Consider the following 27166-nt stretch of genomic DNA (forward strand, 5'->3'; position numbering starts at 1 on the left):
CACCACTAGAGGGCAGTGACGTCTACTTCAAAGTTCAATATCTCAACAGTAATGTTAAAAGTACTTCGTACCAGAGCTGAAGAGGAATACTAGTTGTGGAACAAACACACACCCTTTATGGGATCATGATAACAGTGCAAACACACAGTAGCAGCTGAGCATTACACTCGTTGGGGTTGTGTCCTCTGCTCATTCCTCAAATAGCAAATTCATAATCAGTGTTTATTAATAACACACAGGTCACCTGGCTGTGATGCTGGCTTCACAGGGATCTTGACTGAAGGGGAAAAGGCTTCACATGGTGCTGTAATCAACAACAAATATTATTTTTTTTTCTTAATTTAATTACTTGTATGATCAATTATTTATGATTGTAAATAGAATATTACATAATGAATAATTCCAGCACTAAACTATGCAAATAAATGTATATACTCTGCAGGTACACCACCCCACAAGACACACAAAGAGAGTAACTATACAAATATTCAATGAAAAAACATTCACACACACACACACACATATATATATATATATATATATATATATATATATATATATACACACATATATACATACACACATATACACACATACATACACACATATATACATACATATATATGTGTACATGGCATATACTACATACTGTAAATATGACATGTATGTGTATATGACATATGACATTAAAAATGAATTAATTGGAGATGCCTCTAATCACTGACAATATCAACATTTTCTAATTATTCTCACATTTAAGGACGTGATATTTAGAGTCTTCTGACTTCAGTACAGACTAGAAAACATTGTAATGGTCCGATTTAACGTTCTGTTTTAAGAGACACGTCGGGACTACGTTGGTCAACAAACACAAGATTGAATGTAAAATTTCAAGAAACAATTATATCGCAAACGCCCCACAACCAGTATTAACAAGAGGTTCAGTATTGGTTCTCACCCGAGAGAGATAAGTATTTGTTTTGTATCTTCCATTTTGTTACCGGATCAGTTTTATTAACTGACCTCAAAACAAGAATGTGAAGTGCACAACATCGTCTCTCCTCACGTTAAGTTTCTCCACAACAGAGTTGTGAGTTCCACTGAGGCCTCACAGTCCTCACACCTCTCGTCCATCAGTCACAGGAACCATCTTTCCATCCATCTTTCCACCGCTCATCGACGCGGGAGCAGTCGAACTCTGCCTTGCCCAGACGGACGTTAACGTCATTGTGGATATGACAGAGCCACTGAGAGAGAGTGTGGCGACTCCTGGTGTCCGGCTGATTGGTTTTCAATCTGCAGAGAGGAAATGGTGCATTTAAAATGTGACAGCTGCCGATCCGTTTGCTTCCACTAAACCTACAAGCAAAGCAGTTAAGGGTGACAAGACCTGATACGTGACCGTCAGCCTTCGTATTAAATCTAAAGGATCCATGTGGTCTCTGACCTGCCCCTGAGGTCTTCTGCACATTCATCGCACGGGAAGAACTTGGAGAAAAGGTTCACAAACTGCCCCATCTCTTGCTGCTGGGTGGAAGATGGACTCTCGGGATAATATGCCGCCATGGTGTGCAGGAAGGACCAGGTGTTACGCCCCAACTCCTCCCTGTCCAATGGACATTGTGGGTCTTGTGGCTCCGACTCTGCAGCTCGGGTCTCCTGGAGAGTCAAACTGGTATTTAAAAAAAAAGGGAGCAGGCAAGCCAGCTGCCTTATGTGGGTTTGTGGTTACACATTAATTGCTCATATCCTGTCAGAGAAGACTGTTTGTCTCGTGGAGATCAACTTAATTGATATGAAAAGGCTTTGCATCAGATGTGGGGCATTACAGGACGAAACCCAATGTAACAACATGGGACGTTGCGTCATGACATGACACGTTTGGCAAAGCTCGAAGAGAAAACTCGATCACATTGACAATATACAAATACTTTATAAACATTAGTCAAGCCAAACTTTACTGCTGTGAATGTAATATTTATACAGATCCCTCAAAAAAAGCCCTTCTTGACCTCATGTCACCTGTACAGCAGTTGTCGGTTTCTTCTGGGTCTTCATCCAGGATTTAAAGTCCGTGCAAGCTCTGCACGGCTTCTTCTTCACACCCCCGGTCTGCTCCGCCGGCTCCTTACCGGAGCTGTCCTCCGGTGGTTTAGCGGCTACGGGAAACGGGAAACCTTCAAACCCGGGCAGGTTGGAGGCTGACGTCCCTTTCGGTCCTGCGGGAGCAGCCATGTTTGCGGACTGTATTACCCAATACCTCGGACCGCTTTATCGATACAACATCAGGGATGTCCGGATGTTAAAAATGCAGCTACATCCAACTCGGCCCGCTGTCGCTTTTTAATATATTTTACTCCACCGGGAGGACGTCGCGGTCGTCGTGCCGCTCACTTACCGACCGATAACGACGCACGGGGACAACATTTGCGTGACCGTGAGTTTCCTTGTTTCCTCCGGACTTTTCATGGGCACGGAACGACTTCCGGTCGGTGATGTCAGTTGTCTGTGCATGCCGCTGAGAGAAGCCTCTATCAAAGTGTACGTTTCTATCATATTACAACATTTGTTACCAACTTGACATTGCATGTGTTTTATGCAGATATTCATTTAAAGCTATTTGTGTCGATTCATAGTTTTTAATCGTGTTTATAAACTGTTAGGTGTCCACTTGTTAGCCGGGTGGCTAACCGAGCTAGCTGTGGAGTGACACGTTTATTGCTCTCTGTTGGTTTCTCTCCTCGGCAGAGTCACGTCGTCTGAAGCTCAGCCGAACCGCCACGATGGGGATCTTGGAGAAAATCGCGGAAATAGAACGAGAAATCGCTCGGACGCAGAAAAACAAAGGTAAAAAAGTTCCAGTCGCGAGGCTAACCGTTAGCTTAACCATGGACGAACTTGTGTACCACCTCTCTTGTCTCACTGTTTGTGTGTCAGCTTGTCCGTGTTGTGTTACTCATCGATCTCAGAGTAGGAGATGCGTGCTAATTGACACCGTAAGCTTGATTACAGCAACCACATACCTAAAGGAACAATCTCCCAAATAACAGCTGATTCATTCAAATGAATCAAACTAAACTCCAGTGTGGTGTTTGTGCTGGTATCACAGTTTTATAGCCACCTTTCTTCACCTCTCACCTTCATTAATGTGGCATCAGACTCCTACTTTTAAAGCAGCTTGTGTCACCATTTTCTTTTCTCGTTAATTTCTCCAGCCACTGAGTACCATCTGGGTTTGCTCAAGGCCAAGCTAGCCAAATACAGAGCGCAGCTCCTGGAGCCCAAGTCAACGGGGGCCAAAGGCGAGGGCTTCGATGTCATGAAATCTGGAGATGCTCGTGTTGCTCTTATCGGTTTCCCCTCTGTGGGTAAGGTACGTCAACATTGCCGGCGGTTTTCAGGTTTGGATCTGGAAACTCTTTCATCATCATGTTTCATTAGTCCTGCTGCACTGTGCATCTCAAATACAAACAAATAGTAAGAGGGTTGAACTGACCCAACGGTCCTCTCGCATTGAAAAGCAACAGAAAGAAACGTGTGAAATGTATATATATGAAACATAATCCAACGATTCGACACGTCCGGGTGTAATTGAATCCTCCGTTGTGTCCTGCAGTCCACCTTTCTTAGTTTGATGACATCAACAGCCAGTGAAGCTGCTTCCTATGAGTTCACCACTCTCACCTGCATACCTGGTGTCATAGAGGTACACACAATCACAGCCACTGCATGTCTTAATTATTGTTTAAACAAAAAATAAGTAACATTTACACTGTTATTTGTTGCTTTTCAGTACAAAGGGGCCAACATCCAGTTGCTGGATTTGCCAGGAATCATTGAGGGTGCTGCCCAAGGTACGCTTAGATGTTTTCTATAATGTTGTGTACTTAAACTCAAAGTGAGCAGACACTGTATCATATCTATTTTGTTATTGTGGCGTTGCATCAGAATTATTAAAGAACAATAAAGTGTGGGATTTCAGAGTAATCATTCTTTCAGTTTATAATTTAGATGCTGCCTCTCGAAATATTGAGAGAGGGCTTCATAGTGATTTTAAAACACTGACCCGTTGACTGGTTATAGGTAAGGGTCGAGGTCGGCAGGTCATTGCCGTTGCCAGGACGGCAGACGTCGTCATCATGATGTTGGACGCGACTAAAGGAGAAGTTCAGAGGTGTGTGATGCCCACTGTTTGTGTGTTTGTGTGTGTGCGAGCCGGTCTGTTGAGAGGCTGACGAGTTATTTCATCAACTAATTATTTCCTATTTATTTATTTTTCATCTTTCTAGAGAACTTCTAGAAAAGGAGTTGGAGTCGGTGGGCATCAGACTCAACAGGTCGAAACCAAATATATATTTCAAGGTATATTTTCTATCATCCTCCTGAGCGGACCATCAATATCAACAGCTGAATTCAAAGAGACCTGTGTTGTTGCAAACATTTTGGGTTTAAAATAGTCACGGTAGCTTGCTTTGTCATTAAGGGGTCTTGCTGCTAGCGGAGCATGAAAGAAACCTGTCGTGTTATAAAACTGAACTGTGGTAAATGTGTGATTTATGTTTTCCTGTAGCCCAAGAAAGGTGGCGGCCTCTCCTACAACTCCACAGTTCCTCTCACCATGTGCTCAGAGAAGCTTGTTCAGCTCATCCTTCACGAATACAGTATCCTTCCCCCCTCAAGTGGCAGAAGAGGCTCCTCGTAGAAAATCATTTCTATGGACTTAATAAGTCACAGTAGGATTTGTTTGATTTCTTTAACCGCTTCTCCTCAGAAATCTTTAATGCAGAAGTCCTCTTCAGGGAGGACAGCACACCAGACGAGTTCATCGACGTCATCGTCGGGAACAGAGTATACATGCCTTGCCTTTATGTAAGTCAGTGTCCATCATCTGGGTTGGGTCAAAGCCTCATAGCTCTTAAATATTAAATGTTTCAAAGCCAAATTCCAAGTCCGGAGAGAGGTTTTTCTGAACATTTTCAACCCATAGAAACAAATGTTGTTGTGCAAAAAACTGGAAGATATATTTGGAGTTACGAGGTTCTGTCAAGCTTTTAGCATTTGCTTAGGGTCTCTTTTTCCCCCCTCATATTATTTGTGGTATTTACAGGTGTACAATAAGGTGGATCAAATCTCCATCGAGGAGGTTGACCGCCTGGCTCACAGAGCTAACAGTGTTATCATCAGGTCAGATATCTGTGTGTGTGTGTGTGTGGGTGTGTGTAACTCGTTTTGTATTCATCTATGTAAATATCTCTAAGTATGTGGGAGTTAAACAGCTTTCTCCGTTTCTCTCCACATGTATATTTCAGTTGTGGGATGAAGTTGAACCTGGATTACCTTCTAGAGACGTTGTGGGAATACTTGGCTCTGATTTGCATTTACACGAAGAAAAGAGGAGGTACATGCGCATTTTCTCTTCAGATGCTTGACTGTCGTCAATCTCGTGTATACCTAATGTATTAAGTCTTCCTTTCTTCTTTTTCCATTAGAGCGCCCCGACTTTAACGATGCCATCATTATGAGAAGAGCAGCGTCTGTAGAACACGTGGTACGTAAAACGCCAACATTTGTACATGAGTTAATATCATGACGATGAGTATGGTGTGTTTGCAAATATGTTGTTTTGCTTTCTCCCACACAGTGCCATCGAATCCATAGAACCTTAGCCAGCCAGTTCAAATATGCCCTGGTTTGGGTAAGTTCAAGTCTTCAGAGGCAGTGACCTCCAGAAACTCATGTGCCTCTTGTCTCATAAACTGTGTGAACGAGCTCCCTCATGTTGACCCAGTGAGCAGAATAAATAAAATCTATTTTAAGGGTGTCATGGATAGGCTGCATTAAACCACAGCACTACACAGTGATTCATGGGGTCATGAATGTAAAAATGTAAATATGACCGCCTGTTTGCATAAAGATGGTGAACAAATCCGATGAGAGGTTTCGATGGTGTCCCAACACAAAATGAATGTCATTGAAAGTTCACCGTGGTAGTTACGACATATTTTGCCAGTGAAATGTCTCTGCTTGTAGTTTGTTGTGTGGCTGATACACTAAACTGTTTGTAGTAATGTCACTCAACAAGAATCACTCAAATAATTATACCTTTTGTGGAAGAACACAATTTAACATATCAAGATACTTTTTTTTTTGTGCCGAGTTGATGTTGATGTTGCTTTTATCCCACAATGGGTTGTGCAAGATAAATGAAAATGTGTGCATTCTCAGCTGTAAATAATTCATAATCTATTGATATTATTTATTATATGAAACTGGGACACGGTTTATGAACACTGCCTGTAAGCGTTGTCATGGTTCTCAAATGTCCCTACTCGTACCGTTACTACAGTAAACACAGCTGCAGCTCTCAGAATGAATAACTTTGGTCACAGACCATAATAATACTCACTATATTCAGTGCTCGTGTAGTTGACTCTCTAAATTAAATTCACCCGTAGAGCTACAGCTGTGTTCACTGTGTGTATGTATGAGAAGCAGAGTAGCGATTCACTGCATTTAAAACCCAAACCAAAAGGGCCTGAACTGATTGGTGTGTTGGTCTTCCAGGGAACCAGTACCAAGTACAGCCCCCAGAGGGTCGGCCTCACACACATCATGGAGCACGAGGACGTCATCCAGATCGTTAAGAAGTAAAAACCAGCCTTTGATGGGACGGAGGAGAGACGGAGCAGGAAGAGTCACACTTTGAGTTAGAATGGAGGGGAAAAAAAGATCCACTGTACAGTAAACTTACTGCAATCAATGAAAAATATCCGCCATTCTTATTTTGTATATTAAAATGAACAAAATGCATTGAAGAGACCGAGCAGTCTTCAGGTGACCGTCCCCAGGAAATGCTGTATTTGACTTTTTGATTATTATTAAGAAGATGCATTCATTCAGATAGAGAAACGAGGGGGAGGGGAGGGGGAAATAATAAAGTCCGTAAAATGATGAGTCCTTGTGTTTCTTTTATTACTATGAGTTTCACCTCTAATGTGTTATTGGTATATGTAACTGCATCTCACCTGGATTATATTCACATGTAAATACCACACTTCTAATTCCTCGACATCTTTACATTGCATGAAGCTGTCTTAAGTTCAGCATTCTTTTAAACTAACTATAAAATTAATGGTTGTATAAATACATTTGGTAAAATATATAAATTAAAGATTATGTGAAATTATTACAACTGACATTTTATTATTTGTATTTTAGTGGTGTAACACATTTTTTAGGAGTTCTTGTTCACATTAGATATTTATTTCAAACATTTTCTGTTGATCGTTTGGGTGAAACGAGCTGTGAACTCAACACTGACAACAGGAACTGAGATGTTGCAGTTATGGAGCAACATTATTGTCAATTTGGAGCCCGTTTCATCCACCTGGAGACTCTTGAGTCCTATATTTTACTCTTAGTTCTGTTTTAGTCTCGTGTGGAACATATTCCAGTCTTTAGCTACTAGTCGCTCATCAATGCCTCAATTCAGCGTCAGCTAGCTTAGTTAGCTTCTCAGAACTTGCTCTGAGAGCGGTGAAGCAAAAACAATAAAGTTGGTAAAAATAGTGAGATTAAAGATGTTATTGCTTACGTGCAAAGCTCCATACGGCTGAGTCTTAAACTCAGAGCTCAGGTGAGTTAAACAACCTTTTAACACCAGACGCTAGCACACAGCTACGCCATTCTGGAATAATGCTGCAAAACTCCCCAATGTGAAAAGGAATGTCATAGAAATATAACTGAACCATGAAGTATTGAATTAAATAATAAAATGCACTTCCTTGCCTCACTTCAACTACGTCTATGTTGTTTTTGTGACCCTCAGATGACCTTCATCCCTTCTGCACACCAGGTGAGGGTCAATCACCTTTGACCTGTCTCCACTGTCTCCATCCAGGCCGCCCAGCTGCTTGCGTCCCGTCTCCAACGCTCCGAGGCGGGCCTGACCAGAAAGTATGGACTCCCAGCCAATGCTCCCTATTCACTGGAACGCACACAAGCACAATAGCACCATTAAATATTCAGAAGCAGCTCTTCGGGGCTGGGAGAGGGAGAGGGGGGACGGAGAGAGTGTGTTGACACCGCCGGCCTTTAAAAGATGCCACGAAGATGTCTCCGCGGAGCGAGTCGTGGATGGAGAGGTGCTGCTTTGGAATAACCTGAAGAGAAGAGGAAACGATGGAGGGATAACACCGTGGAGGAGGAGAAGAAGAAGCAAAAGGTACGGTCCAATGGGCGGGTATTGTGTGGAGCAGGCGTGACACTTGATGCTGCTTGGCTCCATATGGCTTCCAGAGGGTGTGTGTGGTGCCACATGAGCAAGAATTGGCTGTTTCGTTAGAGTGCTTTTAAGAGGCTTGTTTTCATGTCTTTAGGTCTACAGTATGTTGTTTGTGTATGTTTAGTTTAGTCTTAATGAGAGAAAGTAGTGTTTAGCTTCTTTTAAACAGATGACTTCGTATAATCAATAGTAACCCAACCAAATGTTCTTTTATTTGCCATAAAGCTGCAGTGTTTATTTGATTCATCGATTGGTCAATTGACAGATGATCTAATTGTTTGTCCTCTCTCAAGCAAAAATGCCATAAAATAGCTGTTTTTAGTCTTTCAAATATGAAGATTTACTAATTTCCTCTGGTCAATCAAAGTAAACTTATTGTGTTTTGGTTTGCAGTGATGACTCAAGAGAATATTTTTAAGATATTCACCGTGAACTCCCCCCCCCCCCCCCCCCCCCCCCACACACACATTTCTGTCATTGTATAAACCAAACAAACTAATCAATTAATTTCTCAAGAAGATAATCAGCGGATTAATCGATAAGGAAAGAAAAAAAAACAGCCTTAAAACCAAAGAGCTCCTCTATCGCCGGCGTTATAACAATAATTTATGTTAAATATCATATGTTGTGCAAAAAGCAGCTAAATTCCAGGTGCAAAGTCATTGCTATATACGTTAACTTTCCTATAAATAACAAATAATAGTTTTGCAACATGACTCACATGTTATTGTAATTGATTTATCATGTGTCGTGTGAGTTTCCCTCTGTGTAGCACAGTGACTGGTTTTAAATAAACCAGTATGAAGACTTAATGGACTATAAATTGAGGTCACACGACTTTAAGAGGCAACAAAGCCTCCATGACTCTTAACTGCAGCTCAACGTGGTTAATGGACTGAAACCTAAGAACTACTTTCTTCTCGTTCTAACAACAATGATCACATGTCAGATGGTGAAAATTGTACTTATAAGCTTGAGTTCCTCCTGGAAGACGTGCAGCTGTTGCTCTCGTGCAGCTTTGCCATGATCCATGCATTCGTTGGGCAGTTTGACCCGGATGAGATAGATGTATCTATCTTAAACCCAGAGGCCACCAGGATGACCTTTTTTGATAGCAATTGGTCGCATGCATCACTTTATTTGTAGAGTTTAGGAATGACAATGTTCTGCTTTCATAAAATATACCACAATATACAGTATATTTACACATAACTTATTTAATAATACAAATATATACATATTTGATCCCAAAGCCGGCAAACAAATCTCTCATAATTTGCTTTATGCTATTTTTAGTCCGACAGGAAAACCACCTGCAACATTTAATTTAATTTATTTGTATCCGCGTTCGCTGAAGCCAAAGCAGCGGCTATTCTTCCTGGGGAATAAAACATGGTTGTGCAGCACCAGGAGATTTATCGTTAATGAATTAATGCATAGAACTATACATGTTCTGGCTCATAGAATAGAAAAGAGACAAGGCATAGACAAAAGTCACCAGCGTTTGAGACGATGACTTGGTCTCTTCTGCCCTCTTCTGACTCAGCCTGCTCATGACATCCCATTTAAGTTGGGTGTTGTCTCCTCGCAGTGTGCCGGGAGGTTTCTTTGTTGTTGTTTTGCTTTGTTGTTGTTGTTGTTGTTGTTGTTGTTGCCAGTTTGCTGGGTTGGATTTGTAAAATAGCTTATTGAGTTGAGTTTTACCGCTTCACGATGACTGTCCTCTTCTCGGCACATCAAACGTACATTCGGTCTAACGAAAGACTGGAAAAGCAAACAGGGACTTTATTAAGAAATTGGTTAAAAAGGACTGAACTGAGCATATGTACCTGCATAAGGTACATATGTACCAGCTAACAGCCTGCTGCGTGTATTACATTTGCCTTTATGTGAAGATAATCTTGTTTCAGGCCTTCCATTCATAAATAAACAAACTCGACTATGAGCGTCCTCCATCTACCAAAGCTCTGTCCTCATGCTGTGAGTTTGTGAGGGATGCCTCTTTGTGGTGTGTGTGCGTGTATATGTGAGGAGATCTGATAACCATCCCTGACACACACACACACACAAACACACACAACCTCTTGTCACCAAAGGGGTTTACATAACAAATTGCTCTTTTGGCTCCAACGTCGGGACGCCAGTGTGTGAGGATGATAGCGTGGTGTGTGTGTGTGTGTGTGTGTGTCTGTATGTGTGGGTGATCGTGCTATTAACGCACAATGGACCAGCACGATTGTTTACTGAGGCACTTGCGCACGAAGGGGGGAGGCAGCACTACACACACCTAACCACTTCACTGCTGATGCTTGTATTGATGTAAAGAGTGGTCTCTTACCTCTCTGCACCGACTCCTTTCTCACCTTACTCACTATTGTACATTTGTACCGTACATGTTCAGGAAATCACTGAAACAACAAATGTTTTTATTGTTGTTTTTCTTTTACCATTGAAGGCCCATTGTGTGTCCAGATGTGTACCATGTAATTTAAGGAAAGGTTTGTGAATGTGTGTTTGTGTGTTTGTGTGCAGAGGGCTATAAAACATGAGCAGAGGGTCCAGAGGAGGTGCAGGAGACGGTGCAGACCAAAGTCAGGAGGATAGATTTTCACCACAGACGGTGAGTTGGTTCATCAGACGGTTTGGGGGATTCAAGAGCTCTAAATAACAACATCTGTGACTCAAAAACAAAAAAACAGATAAGGTAAGCTGGACCAAACACAACAACTGGCTGTGATTATAGAAATGATGTATATTGCCACTAGAGGGTGTGGCAGTTCATATATTTAGAATTTGTCTCCTTGTGAAAAGAAAAGGGGGGAGAACTGGGAGTTACTGGTGTTGAAATGGTGTTATCGCTCAGTTTACATTATTTGTGAATGGTATTTACCACTTCTTGAATAATTCACTATAAGTCATATTTTCTTCCAACTTCTGTGATTATCAATATTATTAATTCACAGATTCAATCCCTCTTAGTTAAAGTCAGCTGAAACTTGGAGAAGTTATGCTTGTGCCACTTTGTTTTGGCATTAACAATATATTCATTGTTTTTTACATTTTTACATTTTTAGGCTCAGAGGGATGAAAGGCACCGCCTCTAAAGTCACCATAGCTTGCAATAATGCCATTTCTTGGTTTTGTTGTAAGTGATTCGAGTGAGACGCATTAAAAAAAGAAGCAAAATAAATCGAAGCTTCAGAGGCGGAAATATGGGTCAGTGGTTAGCATGCCCATCTTTTAATCAGGGGGTTGGCAGTTCAATCCCCACCCTAGTCGATGTGTCCGTGAGCCGGATCTTACATTTCCCATAATGCAACTCCATAGCCTCTTTCTTCAGAGTCTCCAGCTGTGTTAGTTTTTAAACCTGAAAAAGCTCCTTCCAGACCCACTGAAGACTTTATATATCTTTCGTTCATAGGCTGTGCAGTACTCCTGAATATGAGTGGGGATATTTGATGAGCTGTTGCATCACCGTACAAGTAAAATATCTCGTTACTGTGAGATTCCTGCATCACAGCATCAGCCAAATGCCTCAAATGTGTCTTCTTTTACAATGTGAAGGATTTGATTTAAATGGAAGGATCGGCTCATGAAACGTGACAAAGTCTTGGAGAATGTTTCTTTGTGTATGTCCGTGTTCGATACCTCCACCCAGCATTTGGTATTTACATTCGCACGCAACGGATACATTAAGGTCAAATTGAGCATCTCATATTCAGGTCTAAGAATAGCCGTCTCTCCGAGCCAAGTGTTGGTGTTTGATCCTCCGTGACAAGTCTTCAATGTGTGTGTGTGTGTGTGAGCAGCCGCTGGCATCTCGCCATTGTCACTGCATCTGGCAGCGAATGTTAAGACTTGAATTGAGCTCAAAGGGCTCGCAGGAAACCTGAGTCCAGCCTCTTCATCCTCCTGCCTCACCTTTTCTGTATGAAAAGACACTAATTTTCCATCTGACCCTCAAACCATTTTGTTCTAGTATAATCATCATTGTAGTCCAAGCGCTGAAGGGATGACAATATCTGTCTATCCAAGGCTTTGGTCCAAACCAAAGCAGATTTTCTGCACACTGCAGTTGTTTTAGTTTCAGAAAATACAATCGATCGCGAGGACATAACCCCCGGAGCTTTAAGAAAACGTATCCGGCCTCGGGAGCGTTTCCAATAGTGGACATGGAGCGTTAAATGAGCCTGTTGGCTGTGCTTCTGCTCGGGCGATCTCCTTTATTAGTCGTGTGTCACTGAGTGCATCCGCTGAAAGCATGTTGTCAGTGGTTGGCGTGTAGATGGAGAGACTCTCTCCCTTCATCTATCAATCACACGTCTCTATTGTCCCTCTCTGTCATCCCTCCATCTTCTGTTTCTCACGATAACAATTTTCTTCTCTTGTTTTTTTCCCTTTTCTAGTTCTAGCATTCCTCTCTTTACTTTTAATTAATTTCCTCTTTCACGTGTTTGTCCCCTCTCCCTCTTTTCATTCCAGTTCATTCATCGGCAGATCGTTGATGCACCTCTCCCTTTCCCTCCTTACCTTTCCCCACCTCCTCCATCTCTGTCGCCTGCGCTCTATTCATCACCAGTTCACTCAGTCAACAGACCACATCAGTCAGACAGCAGATACACATCACACATATCAAATAGATATCTCTGTGTGACCAACAACCTCCACTATGCGTGCTTCTGATGAGACAGGAAGGAACTTTTGAACTTTTGAACTTTTGTCTGTGCCCGCTCGCTCTCTTTATCTCCCTTATCTTAGTCTGCAGTCAGATGATACCAACAGCTGTTGTTGTTGTTATTGTTGTGCAACCTGCAGACAGTTTAGAGTCTGGTTATGGTCACTGCTCCTATGAGGATACGTGATACAGAGATGGTATCTTAGGTCAAAACCATTAGTCGTTCAAACTCAAGCCGGCGGAAAGAAAAGATGGAGGCGGGGCCTGTTAACTGTAATAAGTGATCAAGATTTCCATGTGGATAAATGTCTTCTTTTACTTTGTTTTTGCTGTTGTCAGAAAAAGTTTCTCAGTTTTTCTTTCTTTCTTTTGCTATTTGCTCTCTGTCCTGACGGTGTCTGACCTTTAACCCCTGACACTAGCCCGTATGTATAATGCATTGCTTGGGGAGCAAGTCCAGAGCGGGGTTGAACCTTTGTGATATATTTAGAGCAACCTGCAATGAATGTTTTATCCGTGCTGCGTAGCCAGAACACAGGGCAGACATTAAACATTCATATCTGCCACTGAGATGACCTCCTTGAATATCGGCCCATCATCAATGAATAAACATCAGATCATCGTCAGTGAGTTCACGTCAGACCGTCCTCAATGAGTTGACATCAGTCGTTTGTGTAATGCCATCACACCTCACACCCGCCCACCTTACAGCTTGCTCGCCTTCTGACCGGGGCAGAGATGTATGCAAGTCTGTAGGTTTTTTAGCCATGATGATGAGGAGACAAATAATTAAAAGGTTTAATATTTTTTTTATTATCCTGTTCTTTTTTTTTTGCCCAATATAGTACCTGATAGGTATGAAATGATACAATGATATTTAGAGAGATGCCTAATGGCCACTGAGAGGATCATGGCTGAGTTAGGATCAATAAAAGTGCAACAAATTAAGAAATGGTGCCTTTTCTTTTTTGACCTTGTAAATCAGGCTTCAATAGGCCAATAGACCTTTCTGATGGGGTAGTTCCTGTTATCGGTGGTTACTTAGTGGAAAGTTGCTATAGATTCATGAGTTAAGCTAGCTGGAGTGCAACAATGACTAGAACAATAAGTACAGCAATATTTCATTGTATTGCTTTATTTGAATAACCCAAGTAAGTCCTGAGTTGAATCTTCCTGCATCAAACATGTGTACTTTTGGTTTGTGCGGTTGCTGTTGAATTCTTGTGTGTACATTTTAGCATATATCACTCTCAGCTGTGGTCTACGCTGCTACCGCCGCTATGTGTGTGTTTTGGCTCTGTGTGGCTTCGCCTCTCATACACAGTTTAGCAACAGCTCAGCCAGCCTGCATTATTCATACAGGAGCGAGCCTGCAGATAGGGTTACCCCGAGGCAGTAAAGTCGGTGCGTTAAGTGGGCCTTTTGCAACTATATCATAGGGATACACTCTGATGCTTATACTCAAACAGACATACAATACATATGATCATATGTGCATGCACATGAGCTGAGGACTTGATGAGGCCTCAAGTTGAGGCGAACAGGGTATGGATGAAGCCGCAGTAACCAGAGAGAGATGCAGAAGGTTGCAGGAGGTCAGAAAGGCAAGCTGACGTAGATGTGGGAGGATACAACACGCATACAACACTCACTCTCAGACAAAAAGGAGGACACCCCTGAAGGCCGAGACTCACACAGACGCATGCCCGTCGGCTCTCCTTGTCCGGGGGACGTCCTGCCAAAGTTGGTGCAGCGGCCAAGATGAGGATTCACTGCCGGACTCACAGGACGCACTGACAATGGGAGACACACAAAGGACTACACAGACTTTGTCATCGGGATAGCAGGCTCTTTTATTCATCGTGTGACCCTGGGAAGTTACTTACATGCCGATAAAGAGGAACAAGAAGTATTTTTGCTATGCTTGATGGACTTCAGTGGAACAATCCAGTGAGCCAGAGTCAACAAGTGGGTAAAACTGAGAGACTGTAACCAATTAGATAATTTTTTCTCAGATATATAACATTTCAAACTCAAGACGCACTTATGTAACATTCTTAGACAGGTTGCTGTCTCTTTTTACTCACACAGCTCTTTTGCAGATGCTTGAAGACGTTCTGTAATGCGAGCGAGCACCGATGACAGACGACTTTGAAGTACTGTGGATTGTGTTTGTATCTGTGTGCATTATAGAACAACTGACTTGAGAAGGGGTTTCTGTTTGTTTTGGGGTGTCACAAGAACGAATTGGATGGAGAAAATGGAAGACATGAAAAGACTCGGGAAGGAGAGGATGTTGCTTCTATTTGGACCCTTATTCCCAGGAGTACATATTAACATTGACATTGATACCGACCACATTTTGGGAACTTGTTCTTCCTCTTTCTTCCACGTTTTATAATGATTTGAGTCAGGAAACATCATGCCACCTAAAAAAGGTGACGCAAAATCAGCTGCCAAGAAAGGCAAGTCAGAGGATCCAAAAAAAGGAGGAAAGGATGATAAGAAGGAAGGGAAAGATGACAAGAAAGGGGGAAAGAAAGCCGAGGAGCCACCAGCAAAAGGGAAAGGAAAGGATGATGGAAAGAAGGGAAAGGGAAAGAAACCTGTCAGTGAGTCAGAGGAAGGGTCGGAGGAAGAAGAAGAGGATATGATGACTGAAGAAGAAGAAGAAGAAGAAGAAGAAGAGGAGGATGACAGAGAAGAAGAGGTAATTATCAAGAAGGATAAAGGGAAAGGGAAAGGGAAAGCAGCTCTGAAAGGTGCATCCAAGGCCATGGCTGTGAAGGGTTTTAAGCCTCCAAAAAACTCACCTCTGGCTGAGGAGGAGAAGGAAACAAAGGGGAAGTCACCGGTGAAGAAAGGAATGGGTGCTTTAAACCTGAAAAAGATGACTGATGTCAACATCAAAGGAGCCTCCAAAGCTATGATAGGCTTTGTGTCAGATGGACAGAAGAAGGGCACAAGTGCCACTAAAGCACAAAAGACTCCAGATGTCAAGTCTCACCTCAAAGGAGCATCAAAAGTCCTCTCAGGCATCACCGGGAAGTCTTCTCCTTTTAGCTTTCCCTCTAAACAGCCGGCAGAGAAGGCAAAACCAAAGAGAAACCTCAAAAGCACCTCCCGTCTCTTCCTACGAATCTCCAAGAAAAAGAAGCCCCCTGTTGCTGCTAAACCCCTTCTGGGATCCAGCAAGCTTTTTGCTGGGTTTGGGGGTAAATCCGCTGATAAAAAGCCAGGTTTGTCTGGCTTCAGCATGCTTAATAAAAAGAATGATCCTCCAAAAGAAACCGCACCACCTAAAAAGACAATAAATCTGTCTGGTTTAGGGGGCAAGGGGAATATGGCAACAGAGACAAACGGACTAGGAGGGAAGTTTAAAGGCATGTTTGGGAAAAAGAAAGCAGGATCAGAGTTTAAGACTAACAGCTGGATGTTAGGAAGGATGGCTGCAGCATCTAACTGGTTGACGGGGAGGTTCCTGACTGCTCATGGCCAGGGTCGGCTGGGGGGACCAGCAGGAGGACGGGGACGAAAGAGTCTATCATTTGTTAACAGGGACACTAGAGGGGGACAGACTCAATATTACAATGAAGCTTATGAATATGACGATGATGAGTATGGATATGAGGAAGATTACCACAACAGGGAGAGACCTAGTAGCTACACGAGGCAACCAATGACATATGACCCATACGACTCTTATGGAGGGGAATTGGATTACTATGACGATGACGATGAGTGGGAAGATGAATATGGTTACTACGATGATGAGGGCAACCTTTATTATGATGATGACTTATACTATGAGGAAGACGTGGATTACTACAGTTACCCTTATGGCTATTACGATGATGAGTATGACGATTACTATGGCGATGAAGGGATTGAGTATTACTATGGTGAAGATGGAATGCTGTATGCAGTGGAGCCGGAGCCATATGGTTATTATGGTAATGCCATGGATGGTTTCTATGACCCTTATGACCCCGAGCTATATGGAGAATACTTGGACCACAATATGGCGTATAACAATGGGATGTCATACACACATGGCATGATGAGTGGTGGGTATGATGTTGTGTCAGGCCTATATAATGACCCAATGCTGGGATATATGGACCCCACTGCTATTCATAACCCCTATCAGCAAGCTTTCTATATGGATGCTGTGCTGGATCCAACTGAGACCGGACAGCTATATGGACAGGAGCAGCTGTCTTACCCTCTTGCTGAGCCAATTTTAGCAGAGCAGTTCAGGGTCCCCAGGCCCCAGGTTAGACTATTTGGAAAAGACAGACTAGAGGTGGAAACCCTGCCACCTCCTCCTCCTCTTAATTCTCATCCCACCTCCCCAATGTTCCCCTCTCCCTCCCCAGCTCTTGACCTCAACAATCTGGAAATCATGTCAGATATACAATATGAGCAGCCCCTTCCCACATATCTTCCTGCACAGCCCCTTCCCACATACCTTCCTGCACAGCCCCTTCCCACATATCTTCCTGCACAGCCCCATTACCCTACTATCATAAACCAACAACAAACCCCCATTGTTCTTAGACAAGCCCCCTCCCCAACAGCTATGACCATACAACAGGATAATTTTTCTCTCCCTCAGCCTACTCACCTGCCTTTCCCTATTTCTCTCAATCACATGTCACCATCTCCCCTACCTCTGCATTTGACCTCTCAAGTGTACCAACCCTCCCTCCCCCAAGACCCACAAATGTTCCATATGGGACAAATGTCACCAATGGTTGCACAAATACAGTCACCGATGCCTCCACTGATGCATTCACAACTTCATTACCAAGTGGCGTCACCTAGACCAATGCGACGAATGGGTCCCCTTCCATCCCCTCAACTGTCATGTAGGCAGGAATCAGTAAGAGCAATGGCATCTCCTTCACGCCGCCTCTCACCACATCATATGGACTTCCAAACAGACATCCAGCCAGACCCCCATCGCTCCCCTTATTCACATAGGAGAGGGTTCACTAACCGGGCCTCTATGGCAGGTCAGGTGCCATCTTCCCAAAGGCGTAGGCCACCCAACACAACTGCAGCCCCATCACACCAGAGGAGAGGGATGTCAGTTAGAGCTCAGCCATCCCTTTCAAGAGGAAGGGGGGGAGTTGGGTTACGCAGGGCTCCATCAACTGTTCGACCACAATCGCCACTTTCTAGCCCTGTAGCTTCACCCCGGGGATCACTGAGGAAGAGAGCAAGCCCACCACCTTCCCCAAGACTTTCTTTCAGACAGCAACCACCTCCTGATGCTGTGCCTCTACCATCTACCAGACCTCATATGTTCAAAGGTAGAAAACAAACATCCAAGTTGAGGCATTCCACCTCACCTCCCCTAACATCCCCACACAGACGGAGTCCACCTCTGCCTGAGAGATCACAATCTCCCCCCCAAACCTTCCGCCCCACCTCCCCACATCGTCCTTCCTCTCCTTCCCCATCACGTATCACCAATCGCCCCCTCCCCACCCGGTCCTCGACTCGCAGGCTGAGAGGCGGTGCTGGAGGCCGAAGTCATGTGCCCATGGGGGCCGTGAAACCCTCTCCAGCAAATCCCTACTCACAAAGACGCAGTAGACATGGACCCCCTGTCACTCAGCATGTAGCCCCTTTCAGGTCCTCTATCCATAGTGGCCCGGCTCCTCACTTAGGACAGATAGGGGGTGTAGCTGGAACACCCGTGTTAGCCAGGGTAGGCTCCCATCCAACAGGGTTGAGGGAGTCAAAGCGAATTGGTACTCCCCAAGAAGGCTTCCACAGACCTGTAGGTAGGGGGCAGCCACTAGTCCGTATGCCCAGAAACCAGCCCTCTCTGCAATCTAGGCAGTCATTCAGAGGACCCCCTCCAGTGCTTCCTGCCTCCCCACAGCCTTCTTTGAAACAGAGTGGCCCTCATTCTCCCCAGCCATCAGTGCGTAGGATGCAGAATAGACCTCTATCTCCACAACCACTGCAACGTTCACCTCCTCTACCCTCCCGTTCAGCCACTCCCATGCACTACAGATCTCAACCACCATCCCCCTTTCCCCAAAGGGCTATGAGTCTAGGGCCAACATCTTTTCAACCTGCAGTACCTCACCATAGTCTTCCTCCTGGTACTCTCCAGCCATCTCAGTCTCAGATCACCCAGTATGACTACACAATGATGGAGCCAGGCCCATCCCCAATGCTTACAAATGCTTTACCAAACCCTCAGATTGTAGGTGCGCCCTTTCCTCCCTCCCCTCGTCCCTCCTCTATCTCTTACCACAACAATGCTTACTCTTCTCCTTTACAGAAACCCTCCTCCCCACAAACGCAGTATGAAGTTTACCCTCAAAACCTCCCTCAACCATTTTTAGGGCAGGCACTCCAGAATCCTTATCTACAGAATGCCAGCTACACCACACCTTTACAGAGAAGTCCCTCCCCCATACCTGGTGGCCATGGGGTGATATCAGCTGATATCCAAGCAAGCCAGGACGGGAACCCGCATGCCACTCTTCGTCTATCCAATGCGTTACAGCAGAACTCCAGATTGGCCAGCGCCTCTTACTCGTCCCCTCTGCAACGCAACGCCAATGTCTATACAACCGTTTACTCACCCCCTCAGGCAGCAGCCTCTCTTGCTCCATCTGTAGCCTCCTCCCCACAATTTTCTTCTGCTATGCTCAATGCCCAGATACGTAATGCTTCCTTTGCCTCACCCCTTCAGCGACACCTCTCCCCCATGTCTCCTGCCTCTCCCGCCCCTCCTCCTACCACACCTCAACAAGGGACTATCAGAGGTACCTCGTCATTTCTTGCTGGTGGACTGCGGACCTCCCACATCCAGGGATCCATGTTAAGGCTTCCAGGTGGCACTTTGACAATGTCCCGGGGCCCTGTTGAGTCTCAAGTTACCACTGATGTTGGAGGTGGTGTCAATGTTGGTGGGAGGCCATCTATGCTCTCCAATGCCCTGCAGAACCCAAGCCTACGTCAGGCCACCTATCAACTACCTGACGGGTCATTCGTCACCAGAACTGAACCTGTTGAACCTTCCCCAGGTCCATCACCCCTATCATCCTCGATGTTGTCCTCTGCCTTGCTCAACCCTAGTTTGCGCCAGGCCACATATCGTTTGCCTGATGGCACACTCGTAACAAGGACAGAGCTCATACCTGCACCATCCCCATCCTCACCTATGCTTTCTTCTGCACTGTTGAACCCCAATGTACGTAAAGCCACATATAGGCTGCCAGATGGAACTTTGGTGACAAGAAACGAGCCGGTACCTGAGCCTGTTGCCCCTTCATCTTCTATGCTCTCCTCTGCTCTCCTCAATCCTAATGTTCGTAAGGCTTCTTATCGATTACCAGATGGTTCATTTCTATCACATCCGGTAGAGGAAATGCAGAATTCTGAGAGTGCAGTATCATCGCCGGGGCTATCTGGCGCCCTGATGAATGCTAACCTGCGTAATGCAAAGTTTCAGCTCCCAGAAGGTTCATCATTGTTTTCACAAAATCAAACCCAAGTTACTGCCACTGCCTCCTCCGGTCCTAACCTTTCTGGTGCAATGTTAAACACTAAACTCCAAGGTGCTTCCTACAGACTCCCAGACACATCACTATTGAGGCAGCCTGGTTCTGCTGATCCTGCTGAGTCACGCTCTCTTGACCTTTCCAACGCTCTCCGAAATCCGAACCTCCGATCCGCCACCTACCGCTTGCCTGATGGAACTCTGATGACCCAATCTCAGCCCACTGCTGCCCCCCGAACACTTGACCTGTCTAATGCTTTATCAAAGAACCCAAACCTTCGTGGGGCAAATTACCGTCTCCCTAATGGTAATATCATGAAAAGGCTTGGTGCCCCTAGCACCCCAGAACCTCGCTCACTTAATCTCTCTGGTGCCCTGCATAATCCTCATCTCCGAGGGGCCTCTTACCGCCTACCCTCATATGCTGTAGTGTCACCCCAGGTCCAGGGATCCGGCCCAGAACAGCACTGGGCGCAGGGCCCCGGAGTTGAGAGCTTGGGACTCCAGCAAGATGTGGATGTGTGGGGTGCAGAGAGGGTTCTACCTCATGGCACAGTGCAGAACCTCAATAAGTGGTCCATGTATGGAGACGGGGAGCTGCTGGATCCCCACAGCCTGATGGGACAGGGACAAGTTGGGCATGAACCAGGGCAGTGGAATCTCAGCAGGGAGGGGGAACCACAGGGGCTCTGGTTTGACAAGGTAAATGTTTTTAATACATGACTCAAATTAGTAGACAAAATAGCTAATGTTGGGCCCTATACTCTAAGTCGTATATAGTGTCATCTTGCAGTTGCAAGTGTGATGTTAAGGTGAAAGTCTGGCACAGTAGTGGATTTTCAGTAGTGAAGAGTAATCAGAGGATGATAGCTTACATAAGTAATTCATGTGTTGATGGTTGAAAAATCAGAATATATGATTAGAAAGGTGATGGGCACATTGAGCTGGAAAGTCAAATTTGTACATTTATTTTGGTGAGAGAATTGTAAACAAGGACTCTGGATACAATCAAGATTAGAATCATTGGAAAGCGAGAAAATTGATGTGAGTGTATGTGTGAACCCTTTGTGCACAGCGCTATGTGCATGCATCATATCATAATTTCTGAGTGTGTACACGTGTATTTTAGATGTACTCAATCAGAAGCCTGCCCACCATGGCTCACCGGGAGCAGCGACAGGAAGATGGAGTGGAAGACATGACGCAGTTAGAGTAAGTAAAACAAAAACTCACACACTTGAGTTAACTCTTTGTCTGAGAGAAACCTACAAAGTGCAACAAACATAAATAAAATACTGAGTCAGATAAAAGCTAAATGTATATTTGGTTTATCATTATAATGACCTGCAGACATGTTTACCTTTATCAAAGTGTAGAGCATAAGAAAATGTCATTGCATATGTAATGTGGTCAGTGGAAAGTCCTTTAAAAAGACAGGATGGATGACTGTGACAGAGAATAGATGCTGTGGCTTAAATATTGATCAAAGATATTTGAAAAAAAGGCACAATGCAAACATGCGATAAAGGTCCTGATGGTGGAGTGATCTAAGATTGTTCTCCTTAAATACCTTTGTTGTACTGCTTCTGTCTAGGGAGATGCATGAAGAAGCTGTTCTGATGAACCTGAGGAAAAGATCTGAGAGGGAGCTTATCTATGCAAGTATCATGAGCAGCACACACTTACATCCAACCACCTACATTCAATAATTATACTACTGAACAGTGTATTTTGAGTTATTGTGATGATTTTATAAACCTCTTTTTGATTTTCTTCTTTTGGACTTCCATTTCATTGTTGTTCCTTTTCTCTCTTCATTGCTTGTTTTTTTTTGTAGACATACATAGGTAGTATTCTGGTGTCTGTGAACCCCTACAAGATGTACAACATCTACGGGACGGACATGCTGTTGCTGTACAAGGGTCGTGCTCTGGGAGAGAACCCTCCGTAAGTCACCCTGTCAAGCTTTGGGAACAGTACATTTGAAACTGAACACTAGATTTGTTAGTATTATAATGAAGTATATTATATGGTAAAAACACAGCAGAATAGATTAATCTTTGAACTGAGTTTCATCTCACTAAATGTAATGATCTACTCTTTCTCCTTCAGGCATTTGTTTGCCATAGCAAACGCTGCTTATTCCAAAATGATGGATGCCAAACACAACCAGGTCATAATAATCAGGTAAGAGTCTCATTCTCTCAATAATTTTCAGAAAAATAACACATTTATAATCACTTTCCATGTACCTGTAAACCAGACATCAAAGTTTAAAACCATATATATGATCTTTATATCAAAGTTTAATCAACTAGGACTGAGTCTGTGTCATTGCATCATACTTTACACATTTAATACCGATCATCATACATCACACCTAACAGACGGATACAAGGGTTTGTTTTAAATTAAACAATATTAACAGTGTTTTTTCTTGCTATGTTACGAGGAACCTTCCAAAGGGTTTGTAAGGGTTTAACCTTGGCATGCACAGTGTCCATGAGGCTTCTTGGTTTCCATCTCAAGCTAGATTAGTGTTTGTAAATTCATGAGTGTCTGTGGTTTTCTGGCCAGCAAACAAGAAATAAGACAGATCAGGGGCTACCTGTCAAAACGGATCTCCACACGCAAACACACACATACGCTCACAGCACGTTAACTCGGATGTAGAAGCATATACAGTACGTCCACACACTTGGGCCTTGGCGCGTGCTTTCAGAAACAATCATATGAAATACACAAACGGCCACTCTCGCACACACCTGGAACACTCAAGCCGTACTCGGAAGGAGATACCTGTAAGGAAAGCCCAGCCAGATCTGAGCCAGGAGCAGATTACCTTTCAGAGGTGAGTGTGTGTGTCCAAGTGCACATGTGCGAACCCTGTGTTTGTGTGAAAGTCACTGGGTGTGTATTTAGGGGCAGTGTACAGTGACCAGTAACGGACCAGTTTTCAGTTAACCGGGCCGTTAGTTGAAACCTTATGCTGGAATGTGTGTGTGTGTGCATGTGTGTGTGTGTGTGTGTGTAAGAGCGTTTCAGGTGGTTTAACCCAAAAGGGGAATTGAGGCACATCACTTAGTCAATTAAGTCAATTAAGTCAAACAACTGCACCAGCACCAGTCGGGAGGTGAGAAGGATCGTATAATGGACACTAAGTGATTAATAAAAAGCCGGGTGCAGTGGCGCTCAAAGTGCAGATAATGTTCACTCTTAATTAATGAGCTCCCACTCTGCCATAAAAATACCTGGATTTTTCCTTTTTAATTTTCACAAGTTCCTCCAGCGTACCATTTAAGAATGGAGACAAGTGTGTGTAGACGTGTTTCTGTAATAAACCATCATTTGGAGGTTTGAAGTTTTAGTATTTTACACACTACATACATAACATTATTTTTGACTGATATCGTAGTCGCGGGAACGATTACATGATTATTCTCAATATCTTTGAAAGGCATATTAAATAGATACTGTATCTGTACTTAACGAATATATTTTCAAAAGTCTGTAGAATATCATGTATAGGCCAAATGGTATTTTGACACACATTCAGTCTTTAACAAATAATCCGCCTCCTGCAATTTGTAAATTACAGGAGACCGTATCGGGACTTCGATAACATTTTCATTAATTATTCAGCCGTAGAATAAAAACGCCAGATTTTTCATGGTTTCCTCCAGCACAGTTTATTAGGCACTCATTTTCAGAATATCGTTGCATATCTGACACACAAAAAACTGCTGTGCCCGCTTTAGCAGAGCACTAAGCTGATTCATTACATAAACTATCAACATATAAGATATCAACCGAGTCATATTGAGTCCATTGTGTGTTACTGTGTTTCAGTGGGGAGAGCGGGTCGGGGAAAACAGAGGCCACCAAACTAGTCCTTCGCTACCTAGCAGCAATTCATCACAAAAGCAATCTTGTGCAACAGGTAGACACACACATATGTGGACACGCACACACACACACACACACACACACACACACACACACACACACACACACACACACACACACACACACACAAACACACACACACGTTCCTGTCTTGAAGGATGTCTAATGCCACTGTGTGTTTTTCCCTCATGTCTCTGTATCTCTGCTGGCTCTTCTTGGGTGCAGATTGAGGTAGTGGGGTTTGATGCGTGACGTGTGCTTTATATTTTACTATTCATCTTCACATGTGGGCCTCAGAAAAGCAGGTTGCTTTTTTTTTGTTGCAGTGATGTGTGACAAGATTCATGAGAGATGTTGTGCTTTTCTGTTACTCGCTTTATGAAAAACCCATCTTGCATCCCTTCATCGATGTGATTGATCAGGATCTAAGTTAACTCGTGTTGATGTCTGCTTATGTATGCCGTCATGGGACCAGATTTCAACGTGGTTGCTCAGTCGCTGTGTGTTTGCACGTTCGGTAGATACTCGAGGCAGCTCCTCTGCTGGAATCTTTTGGAAATGCCAAAACTCTACGGAACGATAATTCCAGTCGCTTTGGGAAATACATAGAGGTCTTTCTGGAGGAGTGAGTATGAAATAGATACAACAACCTACTTTTAGTATACTATAAGTTTATTACTATTCAAATCTACTATTGTTTTGTGCTCTCTCTCTCTCTCTTTCCCTCTCTCTCTCTCTCTCTCTCTCTCTGTCCAGTGGTGTGATCAGTGGTGCCATAACCTCTCAGTATCTGCTGGAAAAGTCTCGTATCGTCTTCCAGGTGACACACACGAACGATTACACAAGAGGACACTTTGTATCTTTGACTGAAGTATATATAGTTACATGTGTGTTTTCCCCTCAGGCCAAAGATGAGAGGAACTATCATATCTTCTACGAGATGCTGGCAGGTCTTCCCTCGCAGCAGAGGCAGGCTTTCTATCTCCAGGAGGCTGAGACCTACTATTACCTCAACCAGGTAGAGGAGACCTTCTATAGGGCCTCATGTGGAGGTATACCCAGATCAAGTGATGACCACTGTGACCTTTCTCTCCTTAAAGGGAGGGGATTGTGGAATAACAGGAAAGAATGACGCAGAGGACTTCCTGCGTCTGCTCGCTGCCATGGAGATCCTTCACTTCACCCCCGACGACCAGTCGGCCATCTTTAGAGTTCTTTCTTCCATACTGCACCTGGGCAACGTCTACTTTCAGAGATATGAGGTAGTGCTTTCTTTTTGATTTAATTATTGTTGTTCATATTTTTTTATTGTAGAAAATTCAGGTGATCCAAAAATCCAAAATTAAACATATACAGCATATTTTTTTGAACATTCTTTGTACATTTTTGTCCAACAAGCTGATTTTAATTACCTAAATAAACGGGAAAAAGTGCATTTGCAATTTGAAACTGGAACCAGATGACAGAATAAGGGTTTTATGTATTTCTGCACCACAGTCAGATGGCCAGGAGGTGGCGTCGGTGGTGAGCGCTCAGGAGATCAGAGTGGTGGCAGAGCTGCTGCAGATCTCTCCAGAGGGACTACAGAAAGCCATCACCTACAAAGTGACAGTCAGTATCGAACTGTTTTATGTGCATGTGTATTAATACTAGGGTACCTGTACGCACATCTCTCCAGGGGTTGGAGGTTTGAGTCCTTGTCATTATTGGACTGGGTGCTTATTCAACACCTTTCACCACAGTTTGTACGTAAAGAGATCATTCTCTCTTCCAGTTGTAAAAATGTAAGAGAAAAAATAAGCTGCTGATAAGATGACAAATGTAATTTAAAGAATATTTTATGATGCCGTTTTCATCCTGATTTAGCTGAAAATAATGAGCCTTTGTGGCGTCAACTTCTTTGGCACCGTACTCCGATACCGTCACTGTGTCTTTGTGTCTTGGATTTTAGCCACCTGCCGAGTGTCTTTCCTCAAACCTCTGACCTGCGATGTCCTCATTCATTCATGCATTTATTTATTATGTTTTGAAAGATCAATCTCAAATCAAATCTGAGCTCATGTGGAGCCAGATTCTGTTTCCGCTCGGTAACAGAATCACTTTATTAAACACTTAGACACGCTGCAGTCTCCGCTAACTACTCAAAACGTAACTACAGATGTGACTTGGATATGTCCGCATGGATTATTTGGGCCTATCGCTTAAAGTCTACACACCCGACGACAATACACAAACCAGCAAATGCTGTCAAAGCAACACTCATCTGGCACACATACGGTACACAGACATAAATAGACACAAACAGTTTGTACACACTTAGACACAACATTAAAAAAAAGCTCTAAAAACGCTGCGCTTGAAAGACATTAACCTCAAATCCAAATGCGGCCTCATTGCATCTCTTCTTCGTTAGTCATTTGTATGCTTCTTGAATCACCGCTGCAGCATCTATGACACACATCTGGTCCTGATGTTTAAAGTCCTCGAGCAAGAAGACACTGAATCCTTACCGGCTCCACGGGATGCTGGCCAAACATGAATTACCCAGCAGGCATTAGTGAATCATAAGCACGAAAACAAAAAGCCACAGAATGAGGTACAACTAACCTGTCCACAATGTTTTCAGCTAAGTGAGTATTCTAGTTCTCCATCCACCGTATTTCCCATCTTGCTTTTTTTACATCCAAATGACTCTTTTTTTTTTAATCCACATTCTCCAATATTCAAGTATCTGATGGACAATAAAATATCCTGTTTGACTGTCCGTTTT

The 27166-nt window shown here is 43.6% G+C and overlaps 3 protein-coding genes across 4 annotated transcripts in view; 2 read left to right on the plus strand and 1 right to left on the minus strand.

Annotated features, from left to right (window-relative positions):
- Nucleotides 1-93: 93 nt before the first annotated feature.
- gfer (growth factor, augmenter of liver regeneration (ERV1 homolog, S. cerevisiae)) lies at nucleotides 94-2259 on the minus strand. 2 transcript variants are annotated; one of them, XR_004609849.1, is made up of 4 exons: nucleotides 2023-2259; nucleotides 1448-1659; nucleotides 1067-1296; nucleotides 94-304 (listed from the first exon to the last, which is right to left on the minus strand). XR_004609849.1 is itself a non-coding variant. In XM_034539327.1 (3 exons), the coding sequence occupies exons 1-3, from the start codon at nucleotides 2233-2235 to the stop codon at nucleotides 1134-1136; spliced, it is 588 nt and encodes a 195-aa protein (XP_034395218.1). In that variant the 5' UTR covers nucleotides 2236-2259; the 3' UTR covers nucleotides 612-1133. The 2 variants fall into 2 exon arrangements, 1 of the variants encoding a protein (XP_034395218.1); XM_034539327.1 differs by lacking the exon at nucleotides 94-304 and having other exon boundaries at nucleotides 612-1296.
- A 147-nt stretch (nucleotides 2260-2406) lies between these two features.
- Nucleotides 2407-6951, plus strand: drg2 (developmentally regulated GTP binding protein 2). The gene is made up of 14 exons (XM_034539316.1): nucleotides 2407-2541; nucleotides 2749-2847; nucleotides 3216-3373; nucleotides 3617-3706; nucleotides 3794-3854; nucleotides 4084-4174; nucleotides 4290-4362; nucleotides 4571-4661; nucleotides 4772-4869; nucleotides 5108-5184; nucleotides 5310-5398; nucleotides 5490-5548; nucleotides 5642-5695; nucleotides 6565-6951. The coding sequence occupies exons 2-14, from the start codon at nucleotides 2784-2786 to the stop codon at nucleotides 6649-6651; spliced, it is 1092 nt and encodes a 363-aa protein (XP_034395207.1). The 5' UTR covers nucleotides 2407-2541; nucleotides 2749-2783; the 3' UTR covers nucleotides 6652-6951.
- A 14668-nt stretch (nucleotides 6952-21619) lies between these two features.
- myo15aa (myosin XVAa) overlaps nucleotides 21620-27166 on the plus strand; it is a 28604-nt gene continuing 23057 nt past the window's right edge. Inside the window, exons 1-10 of the mRNA XM_034539290.1 lie at nucleotides 21620-21702; nucleotides 22085-22148; nucleotides 22328-22437; nucleotides 22603-22677; nucleotides 24340-24430; nucleotides 24918-25021; nucleotides 25153-25216; nucleotides 25301-25414; nucleotides 25497-25658; nucleotides 25894-26007. Coding sequence (XP_034395181.1) covers nucleotides 21620-21702; nucleotides 22085-22148; nucleotides 22328-22437; nucleotides 22603-22677; nucleotides 24340-24430; nucleotides 24918-25021; nucleotides 25153-25216; nucleotides 25301-25414; nucleotides 25497-25658; nucleotides 25894-26007 — 981 coding nt within the window. The remainder of the gene's footprint in view (nucleotides 21703-22084; nucleotides 22149-22327; nucleotides 22438-22602; nucleotides 22678-24339; nucleotides 24431-24917; nucleotides 25022-25152; nucleotides 25217-25300; nucleotides 25415-25496; nucleotides 25659-25893; nucleotides 26008-27166) is intronic.

The sequence above is a fragment of the Cyclopterus lumpus genome, chromosome 8 (genome assembly GCF_009769545.1).
Source record: "Cyclopterus lumpus isolate fCycLum1 chromosome 8, fCycLum1.pri, whole genome shotgun sequence".
Classification (NCBI taxonomy): domain Eukaryota; kingdom Metazoa; phylum Chordata; class Actinopteri; order Perciformes; family Cyclopteridae; genus Cyclopterus; species Cyclopterus lumpus.

Bases quoted from the DNA above. Each gene is read 5' to 3' on its own strand.
- gfer (XM_034539327.1), bottom strand. From the start codon at position 2,235: ATGGCTGCTCCCGCAGGACCGAAAGGGACGTCAGCCTCCAACCTGCCC. The intron at 1,660-2,022 runs GTGACATGAGGT...TTGACTCTCCAG, and splicing joins AACCGACAACTGCTGTACAG to GAGACCCGAGCTGCAGAGTC. The intron at 1,297-1,447 runs GTCAGAGACCAC...TCCTCTCTGCAG, and splicing joins GCAGAAGACCTCAGGGGCAG to ATTGAAAACCAATCAGCCGG.
- drg2 (XM_034539316.1), top strand. From the start codon at position 2,784: ATGGGGATCTTGGAGAAAATCGCGGAAATAGAACGAGAAATCGCTCGG. The intron at 3,374-3,616 runs GTACGTCAACAT...TGTGTCCTGCAG, and splicing joins GTTTCCCCTCTGTGGGTAAG to TCCACCTTTCTTAGTTTGAT. The intron at 5,185-5,309 runs GTCAGATATCTG...TGTATATTTCAG, and splicing joins GCTAACAGTGTTATCATCAG to TTGTGGGATGAAGTTGAACC.